Source organism: Daphnia magna, linkage group LG5, assembly GCF_020631705.1.
Source record: "Daphnia magna isolate NIES linkage group LG5, ASM2063170v1.1, whole genome shotgun sequence".
NCBI classification, from domain to species: domain Eukaryota; kingdom Metazoa; phylum Arthropoda; class Branchiopoda; order Diplostraca; family Daphniidae; genus Daphnia; species Daphnia magna.
Window position 1 is genome coordinate 7,611,867 of NC_059186.1, and position 21,599 is coordinate 7,633,465.

Genomic DNA, 21,599 nt, shown 5'->3' on the forward strand with positions numbered 1-21,599 from the left:
CGAGGGTACCTACCAGTTGTCCTTTTATTCTTTTTTACTCCATGCATGAGTGGTATGTCCTTTGTCCTATAAATGTGGCTGTAATGTTGTGCATTGTCAAATAATATGCAGCTGCCATTTATTTAAATTTTTCGATATTATGAAAGAAATGGAAACGTGGAAAACAAAAACAAATCTAATTAAATTTAGTGAGTAATACATAAGAAAACCAGTAACTCGCAATCGTCTACTACTCGTCAATTCGCACAGTAAAAGCATAACTTTCAAAAGGTTCCCGGTCTCAAATCGGCGTTGCAAAATTTTTTTATTCTGGCAATAGTTTAGTGAGAAATTTCACCGTCCATTTTAATACAATACTCGCGAAATGACTAAAGAAAACTTATATAATTAAATTACTTCTTGAAAACTATCAATGAAATAGCCAACTTTCAACTGGGTATATTTTCTATGAAATTTATAAATTAACCTGATGCTTTGTCAACCTTGAAGCTCAAGACCAAATTGTTGACGGCTGATTTTCAGCGTACTGTTGTCTAGAAGAGTATAAATAAATTTGTCTCTATTTACCGAGATCGCCGAGATACTCAATTTTACAAATATCTAGAAAACAACTATTACAGTGTTTGACGACATGCCTAAAGACGCCGAAGAAAAAAGCAGTTCTAATAACTCACTCGTTCAAAGCATTGATAACAATGAAGAAGACTTGGACGAAGAAGGATGCTGCCGATGTTGTCATTGTGGGTCCGGCCAAGAGGTAATCCATTTCGTTCTGCGTTTATGGTTGAAAAGAAAAATCATACGTTAAATCTCGATGAATTTTTACCATTATTTTAGGATGCAAAAAGCCAGAATTACCTGAAGATGAGGGAGCATCTTCAGCAAAGGCTGAAAGCCAAAAACCTCACTCATTCAGCGTGTGATTCATCCACTGGTTCTAGAAGTAGTTCATCAAATTGTAACATTGATGGTTATGCTGAATTGGATTACCTGGTTAAATATATTGAAGGTCACAAAGCACCTCAAAAAATTGGGCCACACAATCCAAAACGAGCAGCCAAAAAGGCTCGACAGAAGGAAAAAAAGGTAAAAAGCTGTCATAAGTCAAAGTATTTTTAATTCATTAGGGAAGAGCCTTAAAATATGATCATGGAATTCAACTTAGAAATAATAACAACAAAACAGCAACTATGTTTTAGTTAGAGCAAAAGAAGGCAGAAGAACTAGCAGCGAAACAGCTACAGAAAAAACCTGCACCCTCTCCAGTTCCTTCTAAAGTTTCTCAGGAAAGAGTACCAAATGGAATGGTGCGGATTACCCACAACCCATTGACCAATTCTGCTGTGATCACTCCACTGTACGGGCCTCTTGAACCTAATCCTTCCTATTTGCAGCAGCCGATCGGCCTCTCCCAGCCAATAAAAATAGCTTCTCCTTCAAGCTCCATCTCTGCTGATCCCACCAAAACAAGCCCTGTTCTGATCCCCAATACTGGTTCCAAACCTGTACCACAGCAACAAACTTCTGTCTCAGGCTTAGCGGGTAACACTTCCACATCATCACAACCGCAGCAAATGGTTACTATACGCCGTGTAATGCAATCAAATCTCAGCGAACCAGTGGTTACAGTTACACTCAAGGGGGAAACCCCCGACAATGATCGAGTTCTTTTTACTCTAATCAATGGCCAAGTTCTTCCTACAGAAAAGTCAGCGGGTGTTACGTCTAGTTCTCTAGCTGGGAATTCGACTCTTCCGTTGCAAGGTTCCAGTATGACATCACCCATAACCTCTGAGACAACTTCCAGTCCCGCCCAATCTAGGAAAAAGCAGAAGAAACAGGAAAAGAAAAAGCAAAAGAAGCTATTACTAAAGGCTGCTAGTAACATTGAATCTGCTGCCCATCCTCCTCAAGTCGAACAAGTTAGTATCAAATGCCTTGTTAATGTAATCTTATCACTGACAATTCAAAAATTTATTTAGATACCAAAGCTTTTGAACCCTCAGTATCCCAGCCAGCAACAAGATTTCACTTTGGATAATTTTCGATTACCCCCAGGCATAACTCTCACACGAGTGCAGGGTTCTCATTCTCCTGTGCACCCTGAGCTTCCGATGCGGATGGTGGATCGAACCAAACAGGAAAATAGCTATCTGGCAACTAGTACCACTTCAGCTGGACCGAATCCAATAATTGTCACATCGCCGCTTAGTGCCCCTAAAGCAAAGGAATCTTTAGGCAAGTGCCATTTTTTCTTAACCGTCAGCGTCGAACATAACAGAGTGTTTCGTTTCTAACATTTCTCATATTAACATCTATCTAGGTTCTCTCGGGGGTCTAACCGCACCCAACGTCATCGTGGTTGATACTCGTAAGATCCAGCAGCAGCCAACAATTCCTCAACAACTACCCAGAGTAGTCCAAACTTGTAGCGTTGGTGTGCAAACGGGAGAAGACGACGCCGATGAAGAGTTGTCTCGTAGCGCATTCCCTTTAAATAAACAACAGCGGAAGAAACTTCGGAGGAGAGAAAAACTACTAGAGGAGCAGGCTGTATTGAACCAATTGGCCAACATGCAATTGGACTCTAACTCAAAGAAAGTTGGTGACAGTGGAAAAAAGAATGAAATAGTCCCTACAAAACTACTCAATAACCAGGCTAAATCAGTACCATCTCAGGCAGTTGGGCTAGGGAAGCCATCTAATCCTGCTAACCTCAGGAGTACAACTAGCAGTGCTACTTCCACGACGGGGGGGAAAACTAGTTCAAAGAAAAAGAAGAAGTCGCGTCCGTCTGCTAGCGCGCAGGCGAGCGAGGATAAATGGGAAGAAAATGTTTTCGTACCTAAATCAGATTTGGATTTAGAAGGCGGAGACCTGGACGATGACGAAAGGGAGTTGGAAGCCTTTAAGCGTTTTTGTTTCAACACAGTGCCACCCGAGCGGAAAGAAAAGGTTCGAATCCATCTCAACGTTAAAGACATTTTTGGTAAGAAGTCCAATGGCCTTCAAATGACTTCGTGCAAATAACAGTTAAATGGAATCATGAAAGACATGGTCGAGACGAGGTTGGGGAGAGGGAAACCATACGTGTATTTGTACAATTATTTGTTGGAAACAAAGAATCCTTCGACCAGTGGGTTTATGGTGATCAGCATTGAAGTAGGTTACCAGCCACGTCGGTATTACACAAATGTTTACCCTATTTTCTGTTGAGTTTGAATTAGTTTTAAGTCATTGAGCTATTTCTCCACCGCTTGATAAAGACAGTCGGCCAATTCGATCGCTTGCTCAACCCCTTCGGCTTCACAGTGGGCAAGAAGGACTGGTGGAACAGCCTCGTGTCCGTAATAGGCACCAGCAAGTGCACCTGTCATGTTTGCAATAGTGTCTGTATCGCCACCCAAGCTGATGGCGTAACGAATGGCTCTCTGTACAGGACTTTCGCTGGATCCACCAACACTTGCTGAATCATCTTTGGCTGAGCGGAGGAAGCTGTAAATAGCAGTGCAGACTGAACCATAGGCTGACACGAAATGACCAAGAACGTCAACAACTTTTTCTGCACTGACTGTAGGGTTCTTCAGCAAGTGACGCATTTCTTGCAGCTTACGAACATAGGAGCTTTTTGTCATGTTGATAGTCGTTCGCCGAGGCTGACTACTGTTATGAAGAAATGAATTCAGCATGCTAGGCTGATCCTCATTTTTTTCTATTGTGGCCATTTTCTCTTGTAGATAGAGAGAAAATTGGTCCACATCTAATGGAACAGAGCTGTCAGTGTGCAAAGCTTTTTGAATGGCTAGGCACTGGAGTATGGCACCATTGTATCCTAGTTCATTTGCATGGGTAATCAAAGATGACTTGTATGCTATATGCATGGCTTCTTCGGCATTAGAATGGCAAAAGAGAGCTATAGGTGCAATTCTCATGGCTGATCCATTCCCATATGAACCGCGCCCAGCATAGAGAAGTCGTCCAGGGCCATATGGGTCCTTGCAGTCATCTCGTTTGAGAGCTTTAAAAACATCTGTCATGCTGCTTGCATATCCTCTTCGTGGATGAGCATAAAATTCATCAACAAACCTACAAAGGTAGAAATAAGTAAGCTTTAATTCAACTCTTTAAGATAAATAAGGGAAGTATTTACTTTTTAGCCATGTCTTGAGGATCAAATCTGTTCTTGTTGATCAAAGATTGAGCAACAGAAAATGTCATAGCTGTGTCATCAGTATAGGCTTTATAAGGTGCTAAAATAGAGAAAAAGCTTTGCTTAGTTAAAATCTTACAACATATGGAAGCTATACCAGTATTTTTTAAATCACCTTTTAAGTTGGAATCGTGTAGTTTTTCAAAATATGAATTCAAAACTGATTTTGAGATCGGTCTCTCCTCCCCCTCAAATGGTTGACCAAGGCAGTCACCTATCAAGGAGCCAAGCATACATCCACGAAATCTGCTAGCTAAGCTAGGGCACTTTCCGGTAACAACATTTTTTCCGTTCATTATTTCTGCACTTTCGGATGTTTCCGTTGTTTGCTCGGACATTGTCTCGTTGGCACTTCAAGTGTTGAACCCAAATCAACCTTTAGATGAGTTCAACAGAATTTTCGTAGTATCCGTATTTGCGATATTTCAAAGTAAGTAACCAAAACTAAAATTGACAGCCTCCTGATCAGAAAAACAGTATGTAATATGGCCTAAACAACTAGATTGTTATGGAATTCCGAGTCCTGATGTCGGCCTTTTCCGATTTTTCACCCACTAACAAATTTCGGAACAAACAAAGCGGTCACAGTCTGTTCTACTAGATGGCCTTGCTTGTTTGCAGAAGCAAACGTTTTTCAATTTTCATGCATGCAAACAAACATAACGGTTAACACCTACCACTGTTTATTTTAGAAAGTGCTTGTCATGTAAATCCAAAAATAAAAAATTATTATCCGGTGTTTCGAAATCTTAACTGGCTTGAAGTTAGCATTGTAACTGTGACAACACGTGTAGCGTCTTATCGCAGGTTGTGCTGTGGCTTACGTTTGTCTATGTATGCAGTTGCGCATTCAAGGGAGTATGCTCAACTTGTCACGTACGCACAACTTTCTTCCCATAAAATAGTAACAGCGATCACGACAGCTACGAGAGATCTTCGTATAGTCTGGACTACTGAAGTCGCATAAGTCGCATCTAACCTAAGTAACGGTGTGTATTGAAACATTTAAGAGAAAAAGTCAAATCATTTTTGACAAATGTCTGTGTTATTTGTTGGCAAAATCTGTAAACAAACTGTTGTTTGGTACCCTCAGATAAAGAGTCCTTTGTCCTTTGCTCAGGCTTTCCATTTGCATGCTAGGTCATCCCTTGATGCCAAACCATTTGCTAGCATGATTAAGCATATTCGTTTATCAGAAAATTTCTTCTTTAAGCAGGTAAGTTTTAACATTTCAGATTGGATTATTCTTTGAAGTATTACCATTTTCTTCATAATGAAGCTGTTTGATAGGGTCAGCTGCACATATTCATATTTGCTTGCTGACACTGAATCAAAAGAAGCTATTCTTGTAGATCCGGTAATAGATTTGGCTGAAAGAGATGCAAAAATTATTGATTACTTAGGATTAAAGCTTAAGTATTCAAGTAATATTTTTCACTGATATCCAATGGCAATGACACAGACTAATTCTTTTTTTATCTGCAACTATAGTCAACACCCATATGCATGCAGATCACATTACTGGTACAGGTGTATTAAAAAAGCTTTTACCAGGCTCTCAGAGTGTGATCAGCACAGCAAGCCAAGCTTTAGCTGATAAACATGTTGCACATGGGGATATTCTTGAATTTGGTAATCATAAGATGGAAGTAAGAGCTACTCCAGGGCATACAAATGGTAAATTAAGAGCTTTGTGTATTATACAACAAAACATTCTAAAATTTCCTACCATATTTTACGACTAACGTAAAAAGGTTGCGTTACCTACGTTTGCCATGAACAAGGAATCGCTTTCACTGGGGACACCTTACTTATTCGGGGTTGCGGTCGCACCGATTTTCAAGAAGGGAATCCAGAAAGATTGTACGATTCGGTGCATAACCATATCTTCTCCCTGCCAGATAACTTTCGCTTATTTCCAGCGGTATTATAGTTTAAGCTAGTTAAACCTTATGCTTGTTAATCGTTGTGTTTTTACGTTTTACTATTCCTACATTTTCCAGCATGATTACAATGGTAATTTAACTATTCAAATGTATATATTATCAGAGTAAAATCATATTGTTTCCGTGGATGTAGGTATTTTGGATACGACTGTGTTGGAAGAGAAAAAGTTCAACCCACGGCTCACCAAAACTAAAGAAGAATTTGTTGAGATAATGAACAATTTAAATCTTGCGTACCCAGCTCAAATAGGTAATAATAGTTTCATAACGCATGTTTTTATAATTATAATTTTTTATTTTTTATTCATAATGTTTACAAATTTCTTAGACAAAGCATTGCCGGCAAACAAAGTTTGTGGATTATATAATTTACCTCCCGAAATGGAAGAAAAATACAAATCAGTATTGAAGCCTTAATCTTCGAGAACATCTTATCTTGGTAGTGAACACTAGAATTTTATGTTATCCGACTATTTTCGTTTTCTTTAAATTATTCCTATATTATATACATTCTTGGTGGAAGGTAAAAAGGACAATATAATTTGTTCAAAAATTGTAATTATCATTATTTTTTATTTGCAGCAATCAGTTAATTTCGAAAATTTCATTGAAGATGGCAGTGATGACTCCTTCACATTGTTAATTGTCAGATTTTCATTTAATTAGTCTAGTTTCAGACTAACAAGGGAATGGACAAGAAGGAAGAACAAGCATAAAATTGTGTAATTGGTTTTAATATGAGTGGTAGTACAAAACGCGATTTTGGCCAAATCCGGCTTTTGGCTAAAAACACGTTATTTCCACTCCAAATTTGGAAGAAAGAGATTCTCAAAAATCCCATTCGTTTTGTTATAAGATCAATATCTTCGAAACGTTAGCTACTTTCGGTGACTTCCGAAAAATTTGCATGCCAACTTGGAAAAAGTAAAAAAAAAAAAATTTACTGTACTATTTCAACAATTTCAAGTTTTACTTTTCAGTTTCTGGATAGGGATTCTTGCAAAACTGCATGAAGCACACCAACTGCATAGATTGTCGTTTGCCGAGTAATCTAGACAGCCTACCCGAGATTCGGCTATGATTTTTTTTCATGATGGATGATGATTTCGATTAAAACTCACGAAAGCTATGGGAATCAGGGCTTGAACTTACTTTTCAAGGAGGGGCTTGTTGCCCTGCCTGGAAACGGACTTGATTTTAAAGGTCGTGTACATGTGTAATTTCTGTTCCGTTTACATCAGATTATTCTGTTTTGTAGCACTCGGCCCCGCACCAATCGGGGAACTTTTTAGTCGAGTCGGTGCGGGGATGATCTTTATCGGTGCGGTGATTTCGGTGCTCGGTGCCTTCCCCGATTATTAATGAATAGTGATCTAAATTGGCAGTTGTCCTGCGGCCAACAAGAACAAAATGTGATCCTAGTCACGTGTTTCTCGTTGGCCTATCAGAACGCAAGGTCACTGGTAAGACTAACCCCCTATGGCTGAAGCGGGGCTATCGGTGCAGCACCGATTATGGCACCGTTCACCACCGAAAAAAAATCCCCGCACCGAACTTCCCCGATTCATTTTTATCGGTGAAGATTAGCGGTTTCCCCGATTAGAATGTGATCGGGGCCGAGCCCCACTGTTTTGTGTGTTTGTGTATCGTCAGAGTCATAGAACCCTGGTTGCTCCACTATAGCATTTCCCCCTTTGGGAAAAAGGAAAGCCTTTCACCCAAGCAAGCAGAAAGGTCGAAAAAATCGAGGTTTTTAGGGTGGAGCTTCTTCTTCCTCCCTAGCGTGAATTCCTATCTGGTGGAGTGTTAAGAAACCTGTGGTAGTGAGGACAGATGAAGATGACACCGTCATAGTCATGGGACGGGAATAGAACCCGTCATAGGATTTTATGACGGATTCTATTCCCTCACTGGGGTGAGGAGAAGAAGGCAAAAACCACGTAAAACAAAAATGGCGGATAAGCGTCGGTGTGTCGTGTATTCCCCAATGTTTACATTTCAAACTCCTACCCAACATTGGTACTAGTTAAAGCCTTTGCGATTGGCCCGTTCATTTTCCAAAACTCTCATGTGATTGACTACTATAGAAATAAGTGCCTTACGAACCCGCTAGAGGCGTGCATTCTTGGGAGGAAATTATTAAATTAACCATTCTGCCAGCTCAAAGCTTTCATTTTTAAAAATAAAAAATAAATAAAATAAAATAAAAAAGAATTAAAATAATGTGTTATGCTGTGATGTGTGTTACCAAGGTCGTGTAAAAATAAGCTTTTATCTAGGTTCTTCCAAACAGATTTACCATCAGATGCTCATCACTATCATGTTAACCATATTTTGTTTTTTTATTATTCTCAGTTTTGACGTTTACCTTGGCTGGATTTGGACTCTAACCGTAGATGTCCCTACGATATTTGTCCATTCAATATTGGATGTATATTGCTATCTAGAATTTTGCTTTGGAATTAAACGAAAACTTAATTTGCTATTATAGAAAATTAGTCGCCATTTCACGAATAAAAGGCGGTTTTTGAATAAAACGAAGTCAAAGTGGTTTTATCGCAATAAATTTATCGCTAGATGACATTGCCAGTGGGAGGTCCACTTAATGGTTAAGGCCTGTAAACTTGAATACCTCCTATGGCGGTGATGTGTTACCTGGCAACAACCAATCAGAGGGGAATATATTTATGTATAAGTATGTTACTTCTATTAGCTAAACTGTTATTGAACATAACACACAATATTAAAAGACTCTTCCCTTAAGGAAATTTATAGCTGTGGACTTTCTTTAGATGACTTGCATTGAAATATTTTCCTGCTTTTTTTAACAAGGAACATAGGATGTCTTGATGCCAACTAAGTGTCATTGGAAAGATTGTTAAAACATGTTTAAGGTTTTGACAAATGTGTAATCATGTGACTTAATTGGTATTCTTAAATTAGCAGGAAAAACCTAAAAGTTGGAGGACAATACATTTGTTTCTCATTACTAGTTTGCTAAATTGGTAAAATGAAACAACACATGACCTATTACTTTATATCAATTATTTTCACAAGTGCAGGTTGATTCCACGATCTTCGACTTCTCAGGCAGACACCCATTCACAAAGCCATAGGTGACAGATGATATAAAAAATTAATTAATTAAAAAATTTATATTTTAGTTTATTGATTACAGAGTCAGAAAACAATGAGTGGTATATGATATTCAAGCCCTCAAAACCCCAGCTGCCCTTCTGCTTCAACAAAGCTATAAAGCAATTATAATTTCAGGAAGTAAACATTGAAACTAAAAACAAATCACCAACATTTTTTTGTTGACTTTTTGGTTTAATGTTATTGTTACACTTAACTTTTGAAAAACTGAAAGTGTAAAGGTATGTTCAGGATCAAGTTACTGAAATGGTTGAGTCAAATATGAATTTTACATTACTTTTGAACAAGTCCCAACTCAGTTAAGCGGATGACCCAATATACAACTCAGCAACCCTTACTTGTGGTCTTCCAGTGCCGGGAATTTGTTGTACGTGCAAGTACTCAACAAGGAATTAGGTAACCAATTCTGTTTTATATCAAATTTTTATTATTCAAATTATTTCATAGCAGTATTTAACATGTCAGAAATAACAATTATGTCATAAAATAAGTAGAACACTTATTTTATTATATTTTTGTTTGTTGGTTTGTGTTGTTCTGAAACGCGAGCAGCAGTGTATCGATTACATCCGGCGTACGGTCGGCCGTGATAAGATCGTGATCATGCTGGTATGCGGCGGAATCGATTCCGCCGTTTGTGCCACCCTTCTCCATAAAGCACTTCTCCATAAAGCACTTCTCCAGGGTGATAACTCGTTGCGAGTGCAGGCCATCCATATCGATAACGGTTTCTTGCGCAAAGACGAATCCGAGCAGGTCGACACTAGTTTACACCAGCTCGGGCTCAATCTTCGGGTAATTTGAGATACTTTTCTGGACCGTTAAGAATCTTATGATTCTTTTCGGCCAAAATTTAATACGAGATTAATTGATACGTCGTCCTGTCACATCTCAAATTCTATGGTTTATAATTCTTGTTCTATGACCGAGTTCTTTTACAGACAGTGGCTTCTCATTTCTTCTTCATACCAGTGATCAGATTTGATGTTTCGAATTGTTTTAGGTTATTAAAGCAAGTTTGACTTTCTACGACGCTTCCACCAACGTGCATGGTCGCCCAACTTTGTCGTTGTGTCGGACTGTTAATCCGGAATAAAAACGTCGAATTATTGGCGATACGTTTGTCAAAGTTGCAGATAGAACGGCTAACGATTTAAATCTCACTTGGGATAATCTGTTTCTCGGTCAAGGTATCAATCTTCTCTTTCTTTTTTTTTGCATGTATTATATTGCCTAATATTCAATGTCATCATATATGAAAATATTACAGGTACTTTGAGACCGGATTTAATTGAGTCCGCTTCGCATAGGGCTTCTTCGCGCGCTGATACCATAAAGAATCATCATAGCGATTTTGAAATGGTTCGTCAGTTGCGCCTTCACGGTCGTGTAGTAGAACCTTTTAAAGGTTATTGCATTGAGATGTTTCCTGCATTCTGGCATTCCAGTAAGATCTTTACTCTTTCCGCAAATTTTCTCAACATACTTCCATAAAGATTAAGTAAGATCCTTAGGTCGCGAGCTGCATCTGCCCGCAGAATTACTGGAACGTCACCCGTTTCCTGGTCCCGGTTTGTCAATTCGAATCCTTTACGTCGAATAACCGTCCATGGAAGCTGATTTCGGTGAGGCGCAAGTGTGATTCGTCTGATGGTCGTTTATGCCAACATGGCAGACAAGGAACGTGCCTTTCTCAATCGGATTGAAATCGCAACGTCGGAAGAAGATCGTCTTCTTCTGGAGGAACTGTCCAGTCGCAACGAGTATGTTGCCAAGCTACTGCCTATTCGCACTGTCGGTGTTCATGCCGAAGAGATTCGCAATTTAGACGTTTTATTGGCGGAATTTTATAAAGATTGTTCTCTTCCTTGTAGGGGAGATTGCCGAACTTTATAGCTCTTGCGTAGAACTGAGCTCTGATAGGACACAACCAAACTGGAAGGATCTAGCCACCTACGCCCGCTTAATACCGCTTGTGTGCCATAATGTCAACCGTGTTTACTAGCTACATATTCGGAAAGGCTGTGCGTGATCGGTGATAGACGTTACACCTACCTACTTAATGAGTAACATTTTGGTGACTTTGAGGGAAGCGGATTATTTGGCAAATAAAATATTACGGGATTTGGAATAAGAAGAAAGAAAAAGAAGCTAGCTCAGAGGCCAATTGTCTTGATCCCTCTTCCCTTTGATAGCAATTCGAGTCAACGCATTCCATCATGCCAGGGATCAGTCATTTTTCGACCATACCTTTCACAGGATTTTATGATAAGACTTCCTGCAATTTCTGATGCTCATCTGCCCCAAGAGGTACGTAAAAAGTGGTACATTTTAAAAACTTATCTTAGTGTTAACATGGATACCGCTTATTAGGTTCTAGACAAGATGGTTGAAGTCGTCTTAACTGTTCCAGGAATTTTCAGGGTCTTTTATGACCTGACGGCGAAACCACCCGCGACAACGGAGCGGGAAGGATATGATTTACGAATGTTGCTTAGGCAAATCATCTCCGCACTCTTTATAGGACAGGATACTGATAGGAGTTGTATCATTGACCAGATTTAGATGGGAAATATTATGAACTGTAGATTCAGTATTGACTTTTGAAATTGAAAAATCAATCAGCTTTGTCGTCTCGTGAAAATCTCTTAAACTCGATTTTAAAGAGGAGTTCACGTGATGACTTGTTGACTATTCCTTAAATGTACATGCACATTTGTTGGAAATAATGGGTGCAGTTGTTTTTCGTCGAACAAATTAAACATTGTTAGTGTGCAGCTAGGTGGGTTCCTGTTGCTCTCGCTTGTAAATCTACCGTTTTTCGCCCAATTCTTATCTAATTCTTTTGGGAACGTTCGGATGTCGCCCAAAAACAAGCGGAAGGCCATTTGAGGCGTTATGCCATTTCCTGAAATTACAGAAAATGTGGTATATGTTCGAAAATTGTTAAGATCTATTCAGAGTGGTACCATAAATTATGACTGTAGGAAAGGGTACTTAGGCTTCTAAAAGTGAAGAACAACTCTGACGTCTTTGGTAATTGAAAAAGGTACTGCAAAGAGAAGCGTCACATGACGGTTTTAAGGATGGACTCTTTCGTTTGCTTTGCCCAATGAATCTGTGCCTGGAACTGGTAATGGCACCCAATCTTTATTTGTAAAATCCGTAGGTGTTCTTCACTTTTCAAGGGAATTGATTGATGATACTTGTTGGTTAAACCATGAAGGATACCAAAAGATGGATAAGTGGAGGGTTATAAAAATATCATACTGTAATTCCTCATGGCATTTTCATTCACGCATGTGCGACAGTTCGTGAGCAGACGAACCATTGAAAGAGCATTGCGCAGTCTAGCTGCATCCAGCCAGATACTAGTAGAACCCGAAACATTGTTTCGACAAGTACTGTCATATTTCGGACGCATTTTTTCACTAAATACCAAGTAAGTAAAGGGTTTAATCGTGTTAGATGTATAATTTTTCGGTTCAAGTCTATTTAGGTGTCAGAACTGAAATTGTACTTTTAGAACTTTTAAAACACCACATAGCTTTTATTAACCATGGTTTACTTTTACAACTATCAAAATCTTGTTAACCAATTAAAGGAGAACAAAGCTCATTTTGTAGATTTCCAAAATTTCCATTTTCGGTTTTACTTTTGGATTTAAAATGCCAAATAACTCCTTATTTGTTGGTCTTTCAGAAAAAAGATTCACATTTTCGTGATTCTTGTCAAATTTGGTGTCGACTCCATGTGTCAGCTCAAAATACCCGAAAATCGTCAAAAATCGCAAATTTTCCTGAACTGAAAAATCGCGATTTTGGTCAAATCCGACTTTTAGCTAAAAACACATCATTCCAACCCTAAATTTGATACGGATCACGAAATTCCTGCTCGTTGTGTTATGGGATCACTATTTTCGGAGATATTGGCTACTTCCGGTTACTTCCGGAATATTTTCATGATAATCTGCAAAAAGTAAAAAATGAGTTGTATTGTTCTAACAATTTCAAATACTTTTATCGCATACGTTAGGGTGTGGTAGCTATTATTCCGTGTTTTTCTTGCTTTAAACACTACAGGTGGATCCTACGAGTTACGACAGTTTTACCTGCAAATGTTTAGCATTTCGTGCTGCAACTAGTAGTTGATATTCTAGGATTTTATGCCTAAAATTGGAATTCGGCTATCAAAGATTTGCAAAATTCAAGTTTAAAAGCAAGTATTAGATTTATTTTAACAATCAAAGTAAAATATTATTTTGGGTTCTAGGCAGAAACTCTAGATGGCGTTGATGTGCGTCTATGATGAAGATTACGAGTGACAAGTGAAATGGGCGTTTGTTACGTTACTCTGTTTCGTGTTTCGAAGGATTTTTCGTCAAACAATTTATGGTATGTTGTCATCTATTCAGTATTGCTATTGTTGGGTATGTATTGAAAAGGAATCCTTTGAAATAGATTGCTTTTTGTATGTGGTGGTGTTTTGCCTTGTCAGCTATGCCAGCTGCTGAACCAGCAGCCTGCATTCTTGTTATCAATGTACCACAAGGGATCATAACACTTTAAGAAGGCCACTATTCCTTACATGACGATCACCATCCAGTTCAAGTACTGTTAAATGGACCTCAAGTCTTTTGTTTAAACTAAGTGATGTGTTCTCTCATGAGTCAACCACAGAGTCTTCATCTACTTTGTGTTGCTAACCATCAGCCCTCAGCATCCCAAGTATCCCGATTTCCAAACTTCTCTGATAGCCAACCATCATCCATACACTTCAGCTCTTCATTGTGGTGTTTCAGAGCATTACTTATCTTCCATTACACACATACGTAACAATTTTGTCTACACAGGCTTCTCTTCCTCTCTTCTTCTTCTACCGAATGCCAACATGGAATAAGGTTCATCTTTTGTGTTACCATGGTATTTTAATTTTGTGAATTATCTGGATTTCTCATTTTTACATATAAATCTTGGTTGTGTAAACAGAAAATTGTCATTATTAATCCTGCTGTTGTTCTCACTGTTACTTAGACAGCTACCATGGATAGGCTTTAACACCATCTTCATTTTTTGGTATTTCAAGTTTCCACATTATAGAGCATTGTTGTGTTGTTACATAAAATTATGGGATAGGACTGCAAATATTCATCTTCCTTCGGTGCAACACTGCCGTTTTGACAATTTCGGAAGTTCGCCCCCAGTGGACCATACACGTAAGTTAAGATGTCTTTTTTATCGTTTTATCAGACAAAGGCCATTTCCCGCCCAAAATCGCTTACTTCTTTTTTTTTTTACCTTTTTTAATTTATTTAGAACTATATTTTCTTCGTCTTCCTGTCGTTATCTACGACTCACCTCATCGCTGTCTTCGTGTACGTTTTCACATCATCACTGTGTTCGTCGTCGTCTTCGCCTTTGTTTCATCGCCATCACCTTATCGCCGTCTTTGTCTACGCCTCGCCTCGTCGCCCTGGTATTGCTTTATTTTGCATTGTAATGTTTAAGTTAACCCGTTGGCTGCCACCCCGTTTGCGTCCCATTTTTTTTATAGCTTGTAGGGATCGGGCGCTGTTCTGCCCCATGGCCATGGGGGGAACAGTCGCCGCGCCTAAAGGATTTGTGCCTTTAGGCGCCGTAGGTAATGCACCAGTAGGGACTCTCTTTGTCGGTGCGGTAATAGATTCCTGGGGTGTGCATTCCCGGAATGGATTCTATTGCCGTGTCAGCCCGGACTTGTCTTCGGATTAGTGTTGGCGATTATCTAATTTGGTTAGATACAAATTATCTACGCCCACTTTTAGATAACGATACGATTATCGATAAAGTATCTAATTATCCCCATCTACTGGCCAAAAAATATACTGCGTACATGATTGTATCAATATATAAAACACGGTTAACATAATATTTAAAAATTATATGCAGAAGGGATTGTGAGTTGTGGTAATCACGGTACTACTAACAAGCCTCAAACAGTAAAACAAAAAAATTGCAGTTTTTTCTAATTTGCATCGATACTCGTCAACAATCGTGATTTATCACGGCGAGAATTTGTAAAAATATAGTATGTAGTAGCGCTAAGGTTAACGAGTTGGTCTGTGAACAAAAAGTTCGGAGTTCGAATCCAGAAGCGACTGTATATTTTTTCTTGATGATTGGCTCTTGAAAATACATTTTTAACGCATTTGAAAGCTAGCAGACGACGGAAAGATTAGATTTTTGTTTACAATTTGTATCGATACTACCCAACAGCAATAAAACTTTTTTATGCTGAAAGATCTCTATAGACTACTGGCGCAGTGGTATAATACAAGTCTAGTGATACTAAGGCAGTGGGTTCAAACCTAACCGAAGAAATTTTTTCAGCGGTTTTATTGTAGGGAAAAGCTAGCCTAAATTATTTTTGACGGATTTTATAAATCGGTTGCATAACAGAACTATATTTTTTTAATTCTAATGTTTCTTATTGTACTTTGAATTAGTTATTAATTTAATTTTAAAAGAATTAGTAATTGCGGTGGCAGCCCTGATATCAATATTAAACAAATTTGCTATCTAGCCAAATATAGTGTTGCAGACCACGATAATTTTAGATTTTCGTCTGCAATTTGTATCGATACAACCCAACAACAATAAAATCATTATTGTGCTGAGTAATGTCTACAGAGTATTGGCACAGTGGTATAATACAAGGCTAGCGATTTAGAGGTATTGGGTTCAAAACTGAACAAAGTATTTTTTTCAGCGTTTTTATTGTTAGGAAAAGCTTGCTTAAATATTTTTTGATGGGATTTTAGAAATCGGTTGTGCAACAGACCTAAACTTTTTGAATTATAATGTTTCTTATTGTAATTTGAATTAGTAATTAATTTAATTTCAAAAGAATTAGTAATTGCGGTGGCAACCCTGATATCTATCAATATTAAACAAATTTGCTATCCAGCCAAATATAGTGTTACAGACGACGATAATTTTAGATTTTCGTCTGCAATTTGTATCGATACTACCCAACAACAACAACTTCATTGTTGTGCTGTATCAAACATACAGAGCATTGGCGCAGTGGTATAATACAAGGCTACCGATGCAGAGGTATTGCGTTCAAACCTCAACGAAGAATGTTTTTCAACGATTTTATTGTTGGGAAAAGCTTGCTTAAATGATTTTAGACGGGATTTTCTAAAGCAATTGCATAACAGACCTATATTTTTTTAATTCTAATGTTTCTTATTGTAATTTGAATTAGTAATTAATTTAATTTTAAAAGAATTAGTCATTGCTGTGGCAACCCTGATGTCAATAGTAAACAAATTTACAATCCAGCCAAATATAGTGTTGCAGACGACGATAATTTTAGATTTTCGTCTGCATTTTGTATCGATACTAACCAACAACAGTCAATTCTTTTTAACTTACAAAACAGTTACCAACTTGATTGGTATAGTGGTATGAGATAAAGCTCATGACATCAAGGATCCGTGTTCGATCCCAATAACCAACATAACTTTTTTATTGCACATTAGTCTGGGAAAATGGTGATTTTACAGTGGTAATCGTTGATAATTTGAAGGTTTGACTTTTACTATTTTCTATTTGATTTTATATTTGGAAAATTATATCGATTGTCGTTCATATAGTTTACTTTAAATGTAGCATAAACTTAATAATACTGCAGGCAACTATAGCTCTGTGGTATCATACAGTATTTGGGATTCAGAATATCGAAGTTCAAATCTCACTCCATCCACATCTTTTATTTCGTATGGGGTATTAACATTTATTTTGTGTGTTCTTTGTGTTTGGACTATTTTGCAATTAGAAATCGTCTTAATTTTTTCGTTTAGCATGAAAAATACAAAAAATTGGATGTAAAATTCGATAAAAATATAGATAAAACTAGCTTTGTAACATACTGTTTAGTCTTAAGAAAAGCAGACGATGATCAGTTCAGATTTGTATTGTGCAATTTATATCGATATTCGGTAACAAAATAATTGTTCTTTGCATGACACATTTGTTTAGCGTATCAATAGCTCTGTGGTTGAAGACAGCAATTGCATGACAAAGGTTCAAAGTTCAAATCCAGCGATGGGTATGGATCTATTTTAATTTTTTTGTTTTTGACAATACGCCATCTATGGAGTATCGGAAAAACTACTTGGAAAGTATCGATACAACGATATATCTAAAAATATCGACTATCTAACATTTATCTAAAAATATCGATATATCGTTAAAAAATTTAGATAGTCGCCAACACTACTTCGGATAAGTCCCCACTTGTTCGTGGATCCATCTGACGCGAAGCGTAGCAACTGTAGTTAAGCAACCTATGGGTTGCATGGCCTGGCAGCCAACGGGTTAATTTAGTTAAGTGTATGTATGTTTGTGTATATACTTGTATGTATATTTATTCTGTTATTAAGTGTAATGTATGTTTGTGTATATACTTGCATGTATATTATATTTATTCTGTTATGTAAAAAAGTGGTGGAATTGTCGGGAGGAGGTGGGACAATAAAACAATTTCAATTTTAATTTATTTTTCGTGTTTCTTTTTTCATTTCACCTTACTAAACTTTATCAAAATCAAAGATTAACTTAGATTATTTATTTTCCCAACCTATTTCATTGTAAGTTTAGTCATCTCAAGAGTACTTGTTTCAATAGATTTCACAGTCGGTGAAACATCAGTGAATAAATTTTGTTTCTTTGTTCCCTTTGACTGTCAAATGCAATCACTTGGCAAAAAAACGGGAGGAGGGGAAACGACTTAAACAAAATAACTTCACATGGTGGCATCACCAAAGGAATTAAACATTACCTTCTTTAACTCCTTTGTTTCTGTTGAATGGGGTAATAATTAATCAAACACAAGAATGATACTGGATATGTTTTATTTACACTGACAATATAACATTGGTGGCATTCCCTTCTGTCATTGAGTGGCTTCTACGCCAATTCAACACATCATGTACCTCCAGGATATCTGCAAATTAAAACTGTAAAAAACTTTAAAAAAACCAAGACCTGGATTGAACCAATTCACTGAGTGATTATGCGGCCACCACAGTACATCAGGTACATCCCGAAGACCTGAAAGCCCAATTCCAAATCTGAAACTATTAGCAATAAATTCTAACATAACCTGATGACACCTCCAAGAATCTAAGAGATTTAGATAGGGAAATAGATTATAAAGAACTACTTTTTTTACACATCACCTTTGGTACAACATGGGTGTATTCGACTAACGGAGATGAAAAACGTGCTAGCAAAGCCAAGCCATGCTCCTCCTTTAACAATTTAAAATATATGTGGTACGATGTTTGATATGCATTTTTGCCATAATGCCTTGAACAACTCTGCATTGATTGAATTCACAAGACGCAGCTAAAAAACACACGGAATCGGTGGTGAAATTTCAAGAAGAGAGAGGTTCGTTTAAGCATCCATCCTCAGTCCGAATCCACGCGAAATGGAACAGCTGACGGGACAGCTGACATATCCATAAAAATTCCATGAAGTTAGTTATTTCTTCCCTAGATGTCTTGAAAATATACAGCAGTGGTCAAGACGCCACCCACTTTGAAAGCAAACTGGAAACCCTCCCACTTTTCCATAAGCGAAGTAAGCCCGACTCTCTTGTAAAAAAACAAACATAACTCATACTGTTTCTTCTAAGTTTTGCAATGCATGGGCAAAAATGGGCAAAAAATGTGAAATAGATTGCCCATTTTTTATTCCACAACAAATGTGGGTAGTGGAAGCCGTTGTTATCGAAAAACTGTGCCCTTCGTTATAATAATTAATTAATTAATTATAATGGGCAATCTATTTCATATTTAACTAGTTTTTCTACATACTGTCGTTTGTCTTTTTCATCAAGTCCCTGTGCATAGTCACTTAATTCACAGATTGTTATTATGGGCTCCCTTATCAGCCCGCCAGTTTCCTCTAGAACATCCATTTGTCTGCTACAGAAAGTAAACACGTCTACAAAAAAATTAATAATAAATAAAGTACAGTCTATATCGAGGTCATATAAAAATTACAAGATTACCTGATAACGAAGGAATTTCGTAATCCAATTATGAATGGAACGGAAGATAATTTCAATGGAAAAATTAAAACTAAAACTACAACGGGCGAAACTCCGTAAGCCGCCATGCAAGAACTGTTACTAGTTCGTGTCCAATTTTTTTTCACAATTTTATCGAAATGGTATGAGTCATTTTGTAGGTTAGTTTACCACCTCAATAATTAAATTTAATTTTAAATGAATTTATTATCTTAACTGGGGGGGCTCCTGTGACTCGGGTCCTGTGTTAAGTTCACCCTTAAGATGGCGGAATGTTCCACATATGACGGCTCCATACGGTTGCCGTGATTCAAGAATTCAAGAGCAACTACAGCCGAACACTAACGGGAACTTCCCAAAAGCAGTGAGGGCCCCTATTGAAATTAACGGTTATATAGACAAAATTGTGAAATACATTGATAGTTACCCATTACCCCTGTAGGCTGATGGACAATGTAAATTGCAGCTGATGGTGATGGCAAATGCTATGCTATTTCTGACGTGTCGCAGAAAGAGCTTACTCGATTATATTCAGACACCTCCGACACCTCTTTTCTGCTATTTCATAAATCTCCGTAAATTTCTCCGTTAATCATTGTTGAAATGAACCTTTTTACATTGAATTGACGAATTGCCAACTATTCCTCTGAGAAATAATTTTAAAAAATGCTTTCTGTCTATTATTAATCATATCTCGATGCCTTTTTTGTGTTTCTTCGTGTTTCTTCCTCTGTCTTGATGTAAAGCTTTATAGCAACCTTAGGACTGTACTGTACCTTATTCTAGAAAAACTGTTTTTTTATTCTATTTTATCAAAGTAAGAGCTATATCGAACCAGAGTCATAGATTGTCATAGATTTAAATCTATGACTCTGAATCTCTGATCGAACCATACCTACCAAAACCCGTAACCGATTGACCATATTTCGGGTGGGTCAGTGCGGTTTAATAAGTCTCGGATAATCAGGTCGAGCCATAAGTCCACTGCTGCACTGCATCGATCAATCCTTAATGCGCCAAAATTTTGAAAATTTTTTGAAGCATTAATTTGAAAAAAAAAACAGGCGTTTTTCGTCTCAAAATACAGCTAGAAAAATTTTTAGGTTGCAACAGCAAAAATGACCCTTTTTTTCACCCAAAGATTTCGGTGCAATAGGAGAGAAGAGAGTAAATAGGGGGGAAAAGCCCTATAGAAATATATATTCTTTTGAGAATAGATACCAACCAGAATGTTCTTATTCAGTTACAAGAAGTGACATGTGAACAAAACTGTTCTTCCTTTTCAAAAATTTTAGTCATTAAAGCATGCTACTACTTCAGATGCCAGTGGAAATTTATGTGTGAACTTCACCAACACAGAAGTGGGCAACACAACATGTCATATTTAATAAACTATGGTATGCCCCTTGGAATCACAAATGATAGCTGGTCCCCAAGTTCTCCCCAGGCAGCTCTGTTACTTTGGAAGACACAGGTCCAACCAATGAAAATCATCATCCAGAGAAATGCCCCAATTCCTGATCGAACTACATCTGAAAAGGAATTATGATGGAAGATGATGAAGGATTATCATTTATGATGGAGGGGATACCACATTAAATGTAATACATTGTTTGATTTGAGGTTGTTCATCAAATTCAGGTTTGTGAAATGCTTCTCGAAAGAACCAAACAGCATTAATGGTCCATAAAAACGGTAAGAAAGCAAATCCAGCTAAAAACAGGAAAACATAAAAATATTTAGTTTGCATGAAAATTTTAAAGTTAATTGGAATAATGTGTTTAAAAATAAAATATTTGTTTCAGTGACAGTTGAAATGTGAGTTAAAGACTTAAAGGCACAACCACAAAATATTTCACATGAATTTGTATCAATGCCTTGACAAAATTTTGTCTTTCTAATGAAAAAAACTTTTATTCTTGACAACGAAACTAAAAGGTCAGTCGTTTTTACCCACCATAATAATACTTTCGACAAAGGACAAGTTTTGCGTCATTCTTTAAACGTTCTATGTCCATGGTTTATAGTCTTTCAACACTTCACGGTCAAGCAAAGCCTTCTTCCAATATGAAATTTCGTAGAAATGTCACAATTATTTCAAATAAAATTTAAGAGCCACTTCATAGCCACAAGCTTGGTTTCTGACAAATTCGATATTATGAGAACTCAGTAGGCAGTGGCCAGTACATAGACAAGACGTCAAA

The 21,599-nt window shown here is 37.5% G+C and overlaps 4 protein-coding genes, 3 long non-coding RNA genes and 1 pseudogene across 11 annotated transcripts; 5 read left to right on the forward strand and 3 right to left on the reverse strand.

Annotated features, from left to right (window-relative positions):
* Positions 1–408: 408 nt before the first annotated feature.
* On the forward strand, positions 409–3,205 carry LOC116922743. 2 transcript variants are annotated; one of them, XM_032929132.2, is made up of 6 exons: positions 409–541; positions 605–757; positions 838–1,086; positions 1,200–1,922; positions 1,983–2,238; positions 2,324–3,205. In XM_032929132.2, the coding sequence occupies exons 2-6, from the start codon at positions 632–634 to the stop codon at positions 3,028–3,030; spliced, it is 2,061 nt and encodes a 686-aa protein (XP_032785023.2). In that variant the 5' UTR covers positions 409–541; positions 605–631; the 3' UTR covers positions 3,031–3,205. The 2 variants fall into 2 exon arrangements, with proteins under 2 accessions (XP_032785023.2, XP_032785022.2); XM_032929131.2 differs by having other exon boundaries at positions 478–757.
* LOC116922747 (ADP-ribose glycohydrolase ARH3) lies at positions 3,070–4,761 on the reverse strand. The gene is made up of 3 exons (XM_032929137.2): positions 4,326–4,761; positions 4,151–4,250; positions 3,070–4,086 (listed from the first exon to the last, which is right to left on the reverse strand). The coding sequence occupies exons 1-3, from the start codon at positions 4,546–4,548 to the stop codon at positions 3,243–3,245; spliced, it is 1,167 nt and encodes a 388-aa protein (XP_032785028.1). The 5' UTR covers positions 4,549–4,761; the 3' UTR covers positions 3,070–3,242.
* A 279-nt stretch (positions 4,762–5,040) lies between these two features.
* LOC116922748 (persulfide dioxygenase ETHE1, mitochondrial) lies at positions 5,041–6,996 on the forward strand. Of its 4 annotated transcripts, none has more exons than XM_032929139.2 (8): positions 5,041–5,199; positions 5,331–5,426; positions 5,490–5,634; positions 5,702–5,887; positions 5,965–6,134; positions 6,214–6,226; positions 6,290–6,406; positions 6,485–6,715. In XM_032929139.2, exons 2-8 carry the CDS (start codon positions 5,382–5,384, stop codon positions 6,571–6,573), a joined length of 765 nt encoding a protein of 254 aa, XP_032785030.2. In that variant the 5' UTR covers positions 5,041–5,199; positions 5,331–5,381; the 3' UTR covers positions 6,574–6,715. The 4 variants fall into 4 exon arrangements, 3 of the variants coding, with proteins under 3 accessions (XP_032785030.2, XP_032785031.2, XP_032785029.2); XM_032929140.2 differs by having other exon boundaries at positions 5,046–5,199; positions 5,304–5,426; XR_006647131.1 differs by lacking the exon at positions 5,041–5,199 and adding an exon at positions 6,739–6,996 and having other exon boundaries at positions 5,206–5,426; positions 6,485–6,679.
* Positions 6,997–9,041: 2,045 nt separating this feature from the next.
* LOC116926193 lies at positions 9,042–12,089 on the forward strand (annotated as a pseudogene).
* Positions 12,090–13,045: 956 nt separating this feature from the next.
* Positions 13,046–17,308, forward strand: LOC116923085. The gene is made up of 6 exons (XR_004394296.2): positions 13,046–13,706; positions 13,773–14,104; positions 14,165–14,234; positions 14,301–14,387; positions 14,448–14,527; positions 14,628–17,308. It is a non-coding gene; the product is annotated as an uncharacterized LOC116923085 (long non-coding RNA).
* An 886-nt stretch (positions 17,309–18,194) lies between these two features.
* On the reverse strand, positions 18,195–18,616 carry LOC116923101. Its single transcript, XR_004394345.2, has 2 exons — positions 18,539–18,616; positions 18,195–18,410 (listed from the first exon to the last, which is right to left on the reverse strand). It is a non-coding gene; the product is annotated as an uncharacterized LOC116923101 (long non-coding RNA).
* A 1,018-nt stretch (positions 18,617–19,634) lies between these two features.
* LOC116923119 lies at positions 19,635–20,148 on the forward strand. Its single transcript, XR_006647134.1, has 2 exons — positions 19,635–19,759; positions 19,838–20,148. It is a non-coding gene; the product is annotated as an uncharacterized LOC116923119 (long non-coding RNA).
* Positions 20,149–20,567: 419 nt separating this feature from the next.
* Positions 20,568–21,583, reverse strand: LOC116923044 (gamma-secretase subunit pen-2). The gene is made up of 3 exons (XM_032929582.2): positions 21,353–21,583; positions 21,004–21,108; positions 20,568–20,927 (listed from the first exon to the last, which is right to left on the reverse strand). The coding sequence occupies exons 1-3, from the start codon at positions 21,411–21,413 to the stop codon at positions 20,788–20,790; spliced, it is 306 nt and encodes a 101-aa protein (XP_032785473.1). The 5' UTR covers positions 21,414–21,583; the 3' UTR covers positions 20,568–20,787.
* Positions 21,584–21,599: the final 16 nt, after the last annotated feature.

Bases quoted from the DNA above. Each gene is read 5' to 3' on its own strand.
- LOC116922743 (XM_032929132.2), top strand. From the start codon at position 632: ATGCCTAAAGACGCCGAAGAAAAAAGCAGTTCTAATAACTCACTCGTT. The intron at 1,923-1,982 runs GTTAGTATCAAA...AAATTTATTTAG, and splicing joins ATCCTCCTCAAGTCGAACAA to ATACCAAAGCTTTTGAACCC. The intron at 2,239-2,323 runs GCAAGTGCCATT...ACATCTATCTAG, and splicing joins TAAAGCAAAGGAATCTTTAG to GTTCTCTCGGGGGTCTAACC.
- LOC116922747 (XM_032929137.2), bottom strand. From the start codon at position 4,548: ATGTCCGAGCAAACAACGGAAACATCCGAAAGTGCAGAAATAATGAAC. The intron at 4,251-4,325 runs GTGATTTAAAAA...TCTCTATTTTAG, and splicing joins ACACGATTCCAACTTAAAAG to CACCTTATAAAGCCTATACT. The intron at 4,087-4,150 runs GTAAATACTTCC...CTACCTTTGTAG, and splicing joins CCTCAAGACATGGCTAAAAA to GTTTGTTGATGAATTTTATG.
- LOC116922748 (XM_032929138.2), top strand. From the start codon at position 5,247: ATGTCTGTGTTATTTGTTGGCAAAATCTGTAAACAAACTGTTGTTTGG. The intron at 5,427-5,489 runs GTAAGTTTTAAC...TTCATAATGAAG, and splicing joins AAAATTTCTTCTTTAAGCAG to CTGTTTGATAGGGTCAGCTG. The intron at 5,635-5,701 runs GTAATATTTTTC...CTGCAACTATAG, and splicing joins ATTAAAGCTTAAGTATTCAA to TCAACACCCATATGCATGCA.
- LOC116923044 (XM_032929582.2), bottom strand. From the start codon at position 21,413: ATGGACATAGAACGTTTAAAGAATGACGCAAAACTTGTCCTTTGTCGA. The intron at 21,109-21,352 runs GTGGGTAAAAAC...TCCTGTTTTTAG, and splicing joins TTGTCGAAAGTATTATTATG to CTGGATTTGCTTTCTTACCG. The intron at 20,928-21,003 runs GTATTACATTTA...ATTCCTTTTCAG, and splicing joins ACAACCTCAAATCAAACAAT to ATGTAGTTCGATCAGGAATT.